Raw genomic sequence first — 13,675 nt, 5'->3', positions numbered from 1 at the left:
ATTTGTTGTGACAGATATCAAACAGAACGGGCTGCTTTTATCGTTGATTACATTTCATCACATGGTGAATTCATGCTGATTGGAGGTCCTGCTGTCTTTGCATGTGTTCAGTGTTCACAGCTCATCTGCTCATTTGTAAAACACCTCCCCCTCCGCACACCAACTCCAAATGATCAACTACACACATTAAACGCCTCAGCTTCAAACTGCTACACCTGCGTCACAACGATCCTGACACAAGTTCAGTGGAAAAAGAGAAAAATGCTCATCTGTGTGGAAACACCTTCACATTTACATTCATAATGACTAGAACTATGATTTTATTATGAGGCACTGCCACAAGGTGAAATAAAAGCAGAAATGAGACCTTGCAAAAAGGAAAACTGAACTTAAACTCTCTACTTCTAAAACTAATGTTATAAATTCTACATGAGGCCTTTGCAGTTTTTTGCACTTCTTCTATTTGTGCTATGTAGGAAGAAGAAGGAACCTTGGGCTCAAATCTTTGATATTTTTCATAAAATGCTAATGATGGCTCACGTAATAAAGTTCTGCCTGAAAATAGTCTGAACGGAGAATTGTTCTCAGTCCATTAATGTTTTCTTCAGAAGTAATATGAAATCATGTTGTCCCTATTTTGACGAGGTAGTTGAAGGAATAGTGTACGAGCTTACTCACTTTTGCCAAAGTTAGCCAAGGAGATCAATACCACTCACATGTCTGTACATTAAATATGAAGCTACAGCTGGTTAGCTTAGCTTAGCTTAGCATAAAGGCTGTAAATAGGGGGAAACAGTTTGCCTGGCTCCATCTGACGGCAACAAAATCCACTTACCAGCATCTGTAAAAAAAAACTACACTGATAACTCGCCTGCAGCTCGCATCAACATTATTAAAGAATAACTAGGTCTCCAAAACTACAATAACAACGTTGCAGACATACATAATGGCTGCACAGTCATCCAAAGACGGCCTCTGTCAGGCTTCACCTTGCAGAGTAAGACTGTATGGAAATAGGCCAAGCGCTGACTCACGGCTCAAAGTGACCAGTGACACTGACTGTAATAAGATCAGACTCACTCTTGGCTGCAGGATTAACATCTTCATGTTATGCAAGTCTCCTCTTCAAAAACGCAGCACCTTCTGCTCACCTTCTGTCCAGCTTTAATGCCACAGCTGCACTTCAGTACAGTATACACACCTCTGATGCACACTATGTTGGAGCAGTGGTTCTGTATTTATAGCACAGGAGCTATAATCTGACACCAAAGTGGCTCTAGAGAAGATGGCTGTTGTTCAGTGAGCCCATTGCTGCTATTCAACACCATTATGTTACATAAATGTGAGGGAGAGGAGGCACTTTAACTGGAGTAGGGTGTGGGGGCGGATGAAGAGTGAATCACAGATTACAGGTGGTTCAGGTGAGCTGCAGCTTGTTGCAGGGGAGGCGGAGGTGCTTACGTGAGAGAGAGGGTGAAGTGAAAGCGCTGGCGGAGGCCCTTGAAGGTCAGGAAGGAGTGCGGGGGGAAGTTGCGAGTGGTCATCTCGCAGTAGGGCTTCTCGTAGCCGCCCGGTGGACACTCGCACTTGAAGCCGCCGACCAGCAGGTTGACACAGGAGCCGCCATTCTTGCAGACTCCCGGAGCACAGCGGCCCGAGCGGGACGACAGCTCGCAGCGTTCGCCTGGACACAGAGAGAAATGATGATTTATATTGTTTGTGACAAGTAGCATCACCTCAGTCCTCGCTGTGGCTTCCACCGCAGGGACTCAACACTGCTATTTGTGGTGTTACAGAGGTGCAACATTATCCAGCTAAAATACACAGCTGTACTGCTTCAAACACACAGGAGTGGATGATAAATAAATTAAGACGTTTTCAACAAAGTGTATTAGAGGACAGTTTTCTCTTCGACTGCATCTGCAGTTTCTCTCTCCTTTGTGTCACACCCAGCATGACTCCCCTCCTCCCTCTGGGGATTTGTTTGCAGTTTGTGCTGCATTTATATTCAGTGGGACACTGAGTTGGAAGTGTTTATGCATTCAGACTCCAAAGCTGTCAACAAAATTATTGCGGTTTCTGCAGACCGTGGTGGCTCATGATGATTACTTTCAGCTTTTTCACACTGAACTGACATTTGAGGGGTTCAACTGAATATCATTGGGTTTTGGACGTCTGAAGACCATTTCCTGACATTTTATAGGCAAAACAATTGATTTACAGAGAAAACAATCAACAGATAATCAGTGATGTAAAAAATTGTTTGCAGAGATGGGTCTAAGCTGTGAAGGGTAGAATGTGACAGACGACTGCAGGCCAACAAAGCAAACAGTGATCAATCTGAAGGGTTAGACCAGTACAGCAGTGTGCCAGACATCCACAGACAATGAGACTGTGTCCCTGTTGGACCTTCATCCTTCATCCTCCTTCCTCCTTCCTCCTCCTCGGCCTGCAGTCTGGCTCACATGTGCTATTTGTCTGGATCCTCCGGATGGGAGGCTGCAGCAGCTCAGGCGAGACTGCACACTCTCCCATGCGTGAGCTGGAATTTGTGTCAGGGCCACTCAGTCAGCAGCGTGCAAGACTTCCGCTGCGTACCACAGCTCTACTGTAACACTGACACACAACCCACATCTTCATCCAACACCACTCACACACAGGCCTTTTATTTACTCTCTGACTGTTAATCACTCTATTCACAGTCTGCTGAAGGCAAGTTTCTTTGTCTTATTACTGTTGTTGGGGTCTATTCAGGCAAAGTAAACTCAAGACATGCTGGATGAGACGCTAAAGTTGTTGATAATGGCAGTTAACATTTTTTAATTTACAGAGATTATTTGGAGCCGAAGAGACAAAGAACTTCATTTAGAAAACGAGTGATTAAACTTTCAGTTGCAGTTTACAAGAAGGCAACAAATTACGACAAATTTTAAACAGTGACTTCATGTTTAGACATGATTAATAATCGCTTTACAGTTTAGTAATAACATGTTGTAACACTTTAAGGGTAATTGATGGACTCATTATGGACAGAAATTATTACCTTTTAATCCCACACATTCTCATTTTATCATTTTCAAAACCTGGCGCCTAAATTACCCACAATGCAATTTAGCCACTGAGTGACATCACCACGTGAAATTTATCAGATTACACTCAGCTTCCTCTGGAGCCATAAAAAAGGTTTACCCTTCTTTTGTTCCACATATGCAGCAGTACTCCACAAGACCTGTAAATACACTTTAATGTGTAAGATCGGTGGAGTTACCCTTTAAATGAAAATGTTTGGGTTGCCAGGTTGTGGGCCAACACAACCTGGCAACATTAGCTGGTTTACATGTTTGTGGTTTACAGTTCCTCCTGTGAACTGTTGACCTCCCAGAAGAAAGCTGCAGAGCATCCAGGTTAAAGATTAACTGACATTTATAACGGCAGCATCGACTGCTTATTGTAAAGCCAGAAAACTCTCAACCTTTTATCAACAAAGCTTTTTTAATGGAGGTTTCTTCAACTTGTATGTATCCCAAATTGAGTTATTCTTTATAATGATTTACTGATCTGTAGCAACAAATTGTCTTTTAACTTAAAGCCATCACTGACAACTATAAGTATTCTGAAGTGGTATTAAACCTCGTAGCATATCTCAAAGCCGCTCTGTTTCAGAAGCTACAAAATGGAAAATAATAGCCGCTCTCCTCCCAGGACAATTTGCTGTTATGTTCTTACTGATGCGTCCTGATGATAAACAGCCACTGCTGGCCAGTCAGCTGGAAAATAAAGCCTTTCTGTTACAGTGCTGTCTGCCTCGTTATTAATTCAGCAACTCGCTGTTGGCAATAAACTACTTGTGTTTCTTTAAGCAGTCGCGGTGGTCAAACATTGCATCAGCAAACATAGCTGTATTAAACAGAGACGCTCAGATGGTGTCACAATGACACCGAGATCTGCTTTATACTTATCTAACAGTACATTATGGTACAAATGTATTCCAGTCTACGTCACCGATACCTTTTCAGTGTTCAGTGCATCCCTGTGGGGCGTCTCCACCACAGCAGCTTTACGTTGCCAGGTGAGCAGCACAGCGGGGCGGAGATGGGATCACAGTCACAAACCTACAGTATATCCTGATCAATAATTCAAACACGTCTCCACTGCTCTGTGTACGCCCCTCTGTTAGTCCATCCAAGTGCCCACACACTGTGTCTGCTGCCAGCATGAATCATCAAGGCAGCAAATCAAAAACAAAGGTCCTGTTTTCATTAAGACAGGAGGAGACGCTTCAGCTGGAGTTGATTAATCGTACACTGACAGACAGTCCATATATACAAATACATGAACTGTGCATGAGCATTTGTGGTCAAATTAAGGCGCGGAGACATATTCAAAACCACTTTGCAACCACCACTTTGTAAAACTGAATTAAAAGCTTCTCCAGGCATCAAATAAAATCACATCATGTAATTAACTCGTCTACCAACACATTAGCTAAAATATTCATGTTTTTCTCAAACATACAATCCAAAAAGCAGGTGATAATTTATCTGTAAAATGGATTTGAAGCATTTAATAGCTCTTCCAGTTCATCATTAAATGATCCAAGAGGACCTTTACACACACACACACACACACACACACACACACACACACACAGCATAATGTGACAAATAAGCCTAATAAGTATGTGGTTTTCTGAATGAACAACTTCCTGAAATTCAAGCCATTGCTGCAGATATTCACACTCAAAGCTCTTATTTATCTAAGACCAGTAAACAATCTAAAGTAGTCTTGCAGCATTTACTGTGCACCACCTGTGTGTGCAAACTGCTCCTGCAGAGGAAGTTCCCTCAGAGAGCTTAAACCTGACCAGGTGTGTTTGGGCTGCTAGGTAACAGATGAACACCATCGAGTGGGTGGATCTCTCCAGACACACCAAAGATAACAAGCTCGAGGAGGCTGGGAGCAGGATCCACCTTCATGACTGCAGAGACTCGACCACTCAGGATTACAAGGGTGAATAATGAGAAAAGGTGATCAATAACAGAATAGATACATGACCTCAAGCTGTATCTGTGATCGCATCTTCTCATCACATTGCACGTCCTCCACATTCACACGGGAAAAGCAAATACTGCAGCAGTTATGAGACACAGCAGCCTGCATCTCCCTTCTCTGTTTGCTGTCATCACTTTACTGTCTACTATTAATAAAGGTATTAAATCCTCAAAAAGTACTTCAAAATGAATAACACTTCAAAAAAGACAGAAACTGTAACAGTGAGATGATTGTCTGACTTGTCCTTACAAAGATCAGGTATCAGATGTGACTGATACACATTAAACAGCTGATCCACATTTGGGTACATTAAACGTCATCACGCTGAACAGAGACTCATCTACTCACTAGTCCGTCTTTACAGGCCGACTTTAGATCTAACTATTCTACCTCGAACTTCACAACTTTTAGATTCACTGAGCGCTGATCTGATAGTGGATGAGGTTATGTGAAGTTTGGAAACAGAAGTAAGAGCACATTAAATACCACAATATCTACCATACACCTGACACTTAATTTTGGATGCCTGTAGGCTCGATCTCAATCTTAAAATCATCATACCTCCCACCCTTATAGTGAAGTATGAAGATTTTAACTTTGAGAACAAGACAACTCTGGTAGTAGTTCAGGAATCAGTATTTGCTGATACCCTGATGGACCTTCTCATGAGATAAAACGTTGCTTTGGTGCATCCGAACACAACAACAGCCTGCAAATATTCTGATTTTAAAAGCAGTCCATGTGTCTGGCACCATTTTGTTTCATCCATGCCATCTCTCAGAGACTAATTCTCGTGGCATTCAGTGTTTGGCAGGTGTTGATTTCAAACGCTGGTGTGAGGTGAAAAATCGGGAGTGTTAACATTCCCCAGCGTTTGTTCCAAAAGCTTGTCTGCACATTAAAACACAACCCGACTGCATTCTCGATTACTGAATGAATTACCAGAAAAAAAAACAAACAGACTTTCTCATCACAGACAGACGGAGGTCACGATTCACTCATTTTCACACAGACGTTTTTCTTTTTTGAGCCTTTAAAGCGAAGAAAGGGAGAAAAAAAAAACCTCCTTACGCCGTGTGTTTGAAGAGAAACGTGTGTGAGATGTAAAGGAGGATAACAACCTGTTGTTCAGCATCTGCAGAATGACTCAGTCGGGCCAAATCATTCACTCGCTCCTTCTGAAGAACGCCAAAGATGATGGCTGTTATATTTTTTTCATTTTATTTCCCGCTACCATCTGGCAACGCCTACGGTCCAACAGTTACACACAAGCACGCACACACACGGACACATGCACGCACGCACACACACACACACACACACACACACACACACACACACACACACACACACACACACACACACACACACACACACACACACACACACACACACACACACACACACACACACACACACACACACACACTCCCTCCTTGCACCATTAACACATAAACATACCACAGATTGTCCATCCAACTTTCTTACACACATAATAGCTGCTATTCAGCACTTAGCTACCCACCCGAATCACATAGAGTGAGCAATTTAGCTCTCTCTCTCTCTCTCTCACACACACACACACACACACACAGCTCCCCAGCCTCACCACAGTGTGCGACTCAATGCTCGCTGAAGCAGAACAGTGGGAGTTGTGTATCACAACGAAAAAAACATTGAATAAAACCTGCCTGAACGACCCTGTTTGATCAGACAGTCTAACAGCGTTATTCAAACATCTTAAATCACCAACTTAACAACCGTAATCAACTCTCAAGATAACTTGACAAGTCCTGCATTGCTGGGTCTAACAGCACCTGGGTCTAAACCCCCCGCTGATGGTGATTAATGTAGTTGACGGGGGTCTATGCTGCTTTCAGTGTAAGCAAGTCAAAAATACGCCCACTTCACCCACTCACGCATTCGCTCTCCGTCTCTGCCGATTCACGTTAAAAGCACCCGGGGTTCAACTCCACCACCCACAGCTGTGCATAAGAATATGTAAGTGCCACTCAACCTGGACTCTGAGTGACTGAGCCCACACGTTCAAAAATGCCGACACTATTTCAGGCTCTATAAACAGCAGCATAAATAGGTGAAAAAAGCTTTTAATGTTTGATGAGGAATAATGGAAGTGGGGCCATTACTGTGAGCACTAAAACAACAAGAATGTGAGCATCGACAGTTTAGATTTTTTTTGTGAACCGGAGACCTTTTGTTTTGGAAGCAAATGTGATCTGTAGTTTAAGTTAAAGTCATCACGTTTCATGTGAAAATCAGATCGAGAAAAGGAGAAAGTGAAGTGCTCCTACAGCAACTTCAAGTGCACACAGCTGCTGAACATCTGCAAATACATATAACGTTACTGAAGTATCACCTTAAACAACGACTTCAGAATAAATATGTAACCCTGTCTATATCACTTTATTTCAACCTCCCATATTAGCATCTACAGTTTGTGCTTTATATTAAGTCATAAATAGTGTAAAATGTGCTACACTTAAGTTTAAAGCTGATTTAAGGCCATTTTCAAGTGTTTATTAATGTATTTGTCAACAACTGTAACTCCTTGTGTGGAGCATTTATAATTTGTGTGTAAACCCTTATTGAATGATTGGCATCATAATATAACAGTTATAATCATTTGCGTAAGTCTCTTTATGTTTGATTTTAATATGCATTATGTAGCATTATAAAGTATTTATTTAAAAAACACTCAAAATACTTCCTCTTGAGACTCTCTCTGCTCAAGAGGGCTAAAAGATGCATCTGAACGCTACGTAAAGGTACTTGACTAAAGTTACTCTTTCCAAGGTTAGGAGGGAAACTTCATGTTTATAAGTTGTGACACAATTAAAAACATTTATAAACCTGACTATGAATGGCTTCTACATTTCTAAATATTTATAGCACATTTAGTTTTGATACGGTTCGTTATAAAATATGCTTACAGCTAGGTTACACACTGTTATCACAGTGTTTATAAGCACTTTCAAATATTTCGTAGCAGAAGTTATAACTGTTGACAATTACATAAACACTTCAGAATAAAACACAAAACAGTTCAGAATAATCTGTTAACATCCATAAACGTCTTGTCAAGTTTGACTTGAGTACAATGACAAAAGAGTTAACAGCAAAACATATTAAAAGTACCAAAAGTACAAGTACTCATTTTGTAGAATCCCCCTATTTCTGAATATTACACATAAAACTAAACAGATTATAATTCTTAATTCATAAGCATCACTTTAATGTTGCAGCTGGTAAATAATTTTAACTACTTTATATAATGCTGGGTATCTTAATCTACTTTGGCAGGTGTTTGTTTACTGTGGCTGTTTTTGTTCCTGTGAGCTTTTTATACCATATCTCTATATTTATGTGTCCTTCCTGTACTGCACTGTTAAGGAGTAGCGCTGTATTCTGTACAATCACAATAAAAGCTTTCTATTCTAATATATCAGAACTTATTTGTTGCTTATATCTCATCTTAAAAATCTGTAAAATAAGTGTTGTGTGTATACTGTACGTAATTGTGAGAACTTAAACTGACAGATTAATCTAGTGGCGTCAAAAGAACCATAAGAGTATCAAGTATCATATTATTGAAATACAATAGTAAAGTTCCAGTTCCCCAAAATGGTACAGAAGTACAGGTACTTACGTAAATCTATTTAGTTACTTTACACCACTGCGTATAATAAACCAACGAGCATGGTGCTTCAAAGACAAGATGAAACTCTGAACCACATTAAAAAGTCAGGGTTTGACCCACTTAACCTCTCAACTAAAAGATGGGGCAACTACCCTAATATTCATGCTGTATAAATTATCATAACTAATTCACTTCCTTTTTTCCCCTCTTTTTCAAAGTCTTCCCTTAACCATAAAATGAGTGAAACCGTATTTAACCCTTTGAGGATGTGAATAATTTTTGGAGCAGAGACTGAATAACAAATCCTGCAACTGGTTAGCAATTCTGCTGCCAACAGTAATAAATTAGTTCTTCATTATCGCTGAAAAATAGAAGCTTCTGTCCTCTCACTGTCTGCTTTGTGATGTGTTTTTTTTATCTAAGGTATATTAACCACGGGGCATTTTACAACCAGGGGACACTCTCCATCTGTAGCCATCTATAATTGATAATTTCCTTCCATTATTCCACTCAGGGATGTGACTCTTGACGGAAAAAACATACTTGTTTTCTTTCTGCAAAACATTCAACACAAAGTAAAGATTTCTCTGCAAATCCCCAATCTTTAAATAGACATCAGCGAGGTAACAGAGGTTGTTATATCATCATTCATCCTGTTCTTTGAATGTTGGCTTTGAGACCAGTCCACTCCTACAGCTCAGGATGAAGTTATGAGTGTAGGTGTGAATATCTATGGAGGTATACAGGTTATTCAATGGCAGTAAGAAGCATAAATAGATATTGATTTTGATCAAAAATGCAGCAAAATGAAGCGTAAACAAATATTTTCATCATTCAGAGACAAAAAGCCACTCCAACATGAATAAAGAACAAACAACAAAACGCGTAACTACTGTTTATAGGCTCATGTTTGTTTGTTCACTTCCTCTGTGGCTGACTGCAAGGGATCCTCAAATCAATAACTCATCACTAAGTCTTTGTCTGCAGAGCGGCGGTCATCAGTGTACAGGACAGTCTGCGTCTATAAAGAGCCAGGTTCAATAGAGAGCTGAAGAGGGGAGTGGAGGGGACAGATGCAGACATTAAAGCCCCCATGGGATCTTTGTGAAGGAGCAGAAATTAACATTTTGAAGGCTGCATGTGGACAGCACTGTGACCTTTGACCTTTTGGTGGCAACACATTTGATGAAAGGAAAATTATTCAGTGGAACAGATTTGTAAATCCCTTCTGCCCCAAACAGTGACTGTCCAATTATAGCTTAGCAGACGTAGGCTAACTACGCTGCATGGTGCAGCAGTAGGGGCGATACTTTTTATCTTAAGAGACTGTTTTTTTATTTTCCTATTAAATGTAAATGTTTAGTAAGGAAGGAATGGAGGCTAACTAGCTTACTACCTTCAGCAGCTAACGTTAGCAGCTCTGGCCTGCTTTTTATTTGTTTTGATTTGGGGAAGTTGACACTACAGCAACCCCAAACAAACCTGTTACCATGCCTAACTCATTGGTTAGTCATCATCATCCTTAAAGTCTTTTCTCTTAAAAAAAATACAAAAAATAATGTATGAATCTAATGCTTAGCTAAGCATCCAAACAAGCTTGTAACAGTCTGAATTTACATTGTTCGTTGTCATACTCATACTAATAATACAAGGATTAACATTAACTGGCTACACACTGCAAAACATAAACATGCTTTGTGTCTTTGTGTCTTTCTCTGTCAGCCTTAGCGCCAATCTTTTAGCACAATCATGTATCATGTAGCTGCAGCTGTAAGTGCTTCTCATTTCAAAACAAATCAGCTGGAGATTAGCTTTCTAGCCATTTGAGGTTAGCAGTGATTAGCTAGCTAGCTACAGCTAGTAGCATCTGCTAGTTATAGTTGTAGGCTAACAAGCAACTTTTTGTAATAAGCAAATCATCTTGCAACTTTTGTAATAGGCTACTTGTTTATTCTTTTTAAAAATATTTTTCCTTGTGAAAAAACTACTTGGCAATTAACCTGAATGTGACTCTGATTGTTATTTCATCCAGCAAATCTGACATTTTTCCACTAGAAATACCTCCATGTGTAAAATCAGAGATCTATCTTTTTTCAAAATGTACGTCTGAGTAGTAAATCTATCACTGTTATGATTGTTAACTCCATCATATGCTGTGTGAGAATGGAAAAATTAAGAGGCGCTGCAACAGTAACAAAAGGAGGTCAATTGGTTAATGAGGCCAAGAGAAAAAAAACAGCGTTGCTTCATCAGTAATTAAGTCTATATAAAATGAGGGCTCTCACCTGTGTAGTCCTCGAAGCACTCGCAGGTGTAGCCTCCCTCTCTGCTGCGACACACACCGTGGGCTCCGCAGGGTTTCGAGTAGCAGAGGTCAATCTCCGTCTCACAGTAGTCTCCTGTGAAGCCGGTGGGACAGCGGCAGCGCAGCCCGGCGATGGGGTGGATGGGTCTGAACAGGATGGTGTCTGATGCAACAAACGGCGCCAGGCTGTCGAACTTCAGCACGGACACACACTTCATGTAGTTCTCACATGGCTCACGGAGGCAGATGTTGTCATCGAAGGGAAGAACTTCCTGTGAGGAAATCTTAGCGAGAAGGCTGCGGTTCAGGTACAGCCTCTCCTGGAGTTCCTCCGAGCCAAAAAACTCTCCACCTCCACTTTCAACCCCTCTCCCAGGCCGGTCCCCTTCTTGGCTGAGCCCTCCAGGCCGCTGGTGCGTCTCAGCCAACACGGGCACGGCCACAGACAGGCTGACGTTGAGGATTCGAGCGCTGACGTCGGTGTCGTCCTGGATGTTAAAGATAACCACGTCTTCGGGGGCAGCAGAAAGGACGCGGGCCACACCATCCAGGAACTGGGCAAGCAGCAGGGAGAGGAAGTGCTCCTGGGAGGTATTGGCCAGCCTCAGTGTGATGCTGTTGGACAGCATTTCATCAGTGATGATGGTGACTTGGAGAAGGCACTGGGCCGAGACTGAGTGGACACCATCTGAAAAACACAGGAGGAAAAGGAAAAGAGTGATTAACTTCAGACTAATGGAACTTTTGATTTGTTGGAGGTTGTGTTTTTAGCACGTGACTTAGTCTTTTCTATAAAATCAGTGAGAATCATTGATGATCGAGTTGGATGAAGATGGCTAAATGTACTCCAGGTTTTATGCTGTGTTGTCACCTGATGTATATTGTTTAATGTTTGCTTGCATGGTGAGTTCAAGCATTGTTTTTACATATTTTGATCACCTTTTATGCATTTTATTATGTTTTATGTATCCTATGTTCAAGTGTACATGTTTGTTCCATATTTCAGCGGCTGCATGACAAATTTCCCCTCAGGGAGAGCAGAGCTAAGCTGAAGAATGATTCTTAAACACATTCTGACCAGGAGCGAAACCACTGACTAAACTGACTCGCAACCACATCACATGGTGTTCAACCGCTGACAAATCTGTTAACGTCAGAGCGCAGCAGCAGGCATGATTTCATCCACAGCACTTGCTTAAAAAAAACTTAAATCAAACTCAATCTGCTGATGAAGTCTGTGTTATACGATTAAAAATTCCTGAAATAGTTAGTAAGTGAACTAGATAGTTAAAGGTGCAATACGTAAGAATTGGGCACCTTTTGAACTCATAGCATATCAGCAGAGGGCTGATAACTACCGCTAACTGTAGCTTTCAGAAAATGTTACCCAGACATGAGTAAATACTGTATCTTTTGGGGACTATTTTTAAACGCAGATTAATAAACATTTGTTACTCTAGCCTAGTGAGTATTTACAGCGGTATGGTGGTGTTTGTTGGATAAACAGTGCCCATGTTCACATTAATGAAGGAAACGCCATCCAGTATAATGGTGCGGCTCATTAATGTGTTTTCAATAGTTTTTAGACAACAATGACCCTCTGTGGCACAGAGAAACAAGATATATCAGGCTCTGGACACATACAATACTTGTTTGTGGACTGAGTGCACTCTTGGTTTTGGTCTTTTCATGGGTTTTGTTGACAATAACAAACAAACCTATCCTTTAAACGACAAGATGTTTTCATCCTTTTTATTTGATCTTGTGTTGAAAACCAAAGTTGCCAGCAGATGAAGTAATAACACACGGAGCAGCTAATACAACAGGAATGCAGGATGGATGCAGGTACAAGCATGGTGGAGGAATTACAGTATACAACAGCTGCTCCAATGTCACTGGGTTCAAGTATTTACAGACTGAGTAACAACATAGTTGTTATGTAAAATCAAAACCAGATGACAATGAAGGACTCACAAGCACAAATTGTATATAAATTCACACTTTGATGGACACCAACGCTTGTTTTTTACTCATATTCTTGGCTCAGACGAGTGTTTTTTTCCCCTCAAGTGCCAGGACAGATAACAGACGTATGCCAAGACTAAAGAGAGAACAAGTGTATGTTTTCTTTCAATACATTCCAAGTTTCTAATCAGCAATTTCACGCCTGTATTCACAACTAACGCTTTGTTTCCTTTGTCCGGAAGCAGAGATGCTACTGCATTATACATGCCATACTGAGAGCCTAAAGTCTCAAATTCACCGGTTACAGCATTTTCTCAGCTCAGCAGATCTCTTTTATCTTGTTTTGATAGCAGATCCTGTTCATGTTTTATCTTCTATACATTCAATTCTTCGGCTTTGACTGTAGACATGTAGTGCTTTGTCTGCTATTATACAGTAGGCTTGACTGTACAATACATTAATGTCCGTGTTAAGTAGTATTGTAATGTAGATGTTGCTGTTGGTGAATTAAACATAAATGATTCTGTTTCATTATGTTGCTTTGCACGACAAACCTACTTTAGCCAATGTACTCCGTTTACAATGACTTATGTCTCCATTAAATTTATTTTCTTGCTTGTTTTTCTTCTGCTTTTCAGCAGAAAGTCACTGTCTGGAGAACTCAGGGCTCTGTTCACTGAGGAGTAAAATTATAA

General features: G+C 40.8%; 1 protein-coding gene across 2 annotated transcripts in view; it reads right to left on the bottom strand.

Annotated features, from left to right (window-relative positions):
- The window catches only part of celsr2 (cadherin, EGF LAG seven-pass G-type receptor 2), a 68,225-nt gene that overhangs the window by 29,576 nt on the left and 24,974 nt on the right, over positions 1–13,675 (bottom strand). For both annotated transcript variants that reach the window (XM_084346243.1, XM_084346244.1), the window contains exons 3-4: positions 10,996–11,703; positions 1,462–1,684 (exon numbers count right to left, since the gene is read on the bottom strand). In XM_084346243.1, the coding sequence (XP_084202369.1) occupies positions 1,462–1,684; positions 10,996–11,703 (931 nt within the window). The remainder of the gene's footprint in view (positions 1–1,461; positions 1,685–10,995; positions 11,704–13,675) is intronic.

Source organism: Pagrus pagrus, assembly GCF_965226575.1.
Source record: "Pagrus pagrus genome assembly, chromosome: 3".
Lineage (NCBI taxonomy): Eukaryota > Metazoa > Chordata > Actinopteri > Spariformes > Sparidae > Pagrus > Pagrus pagrus.
This window is presented reverse-complemented; position numbering and strand designations above follow the sequence as displayed.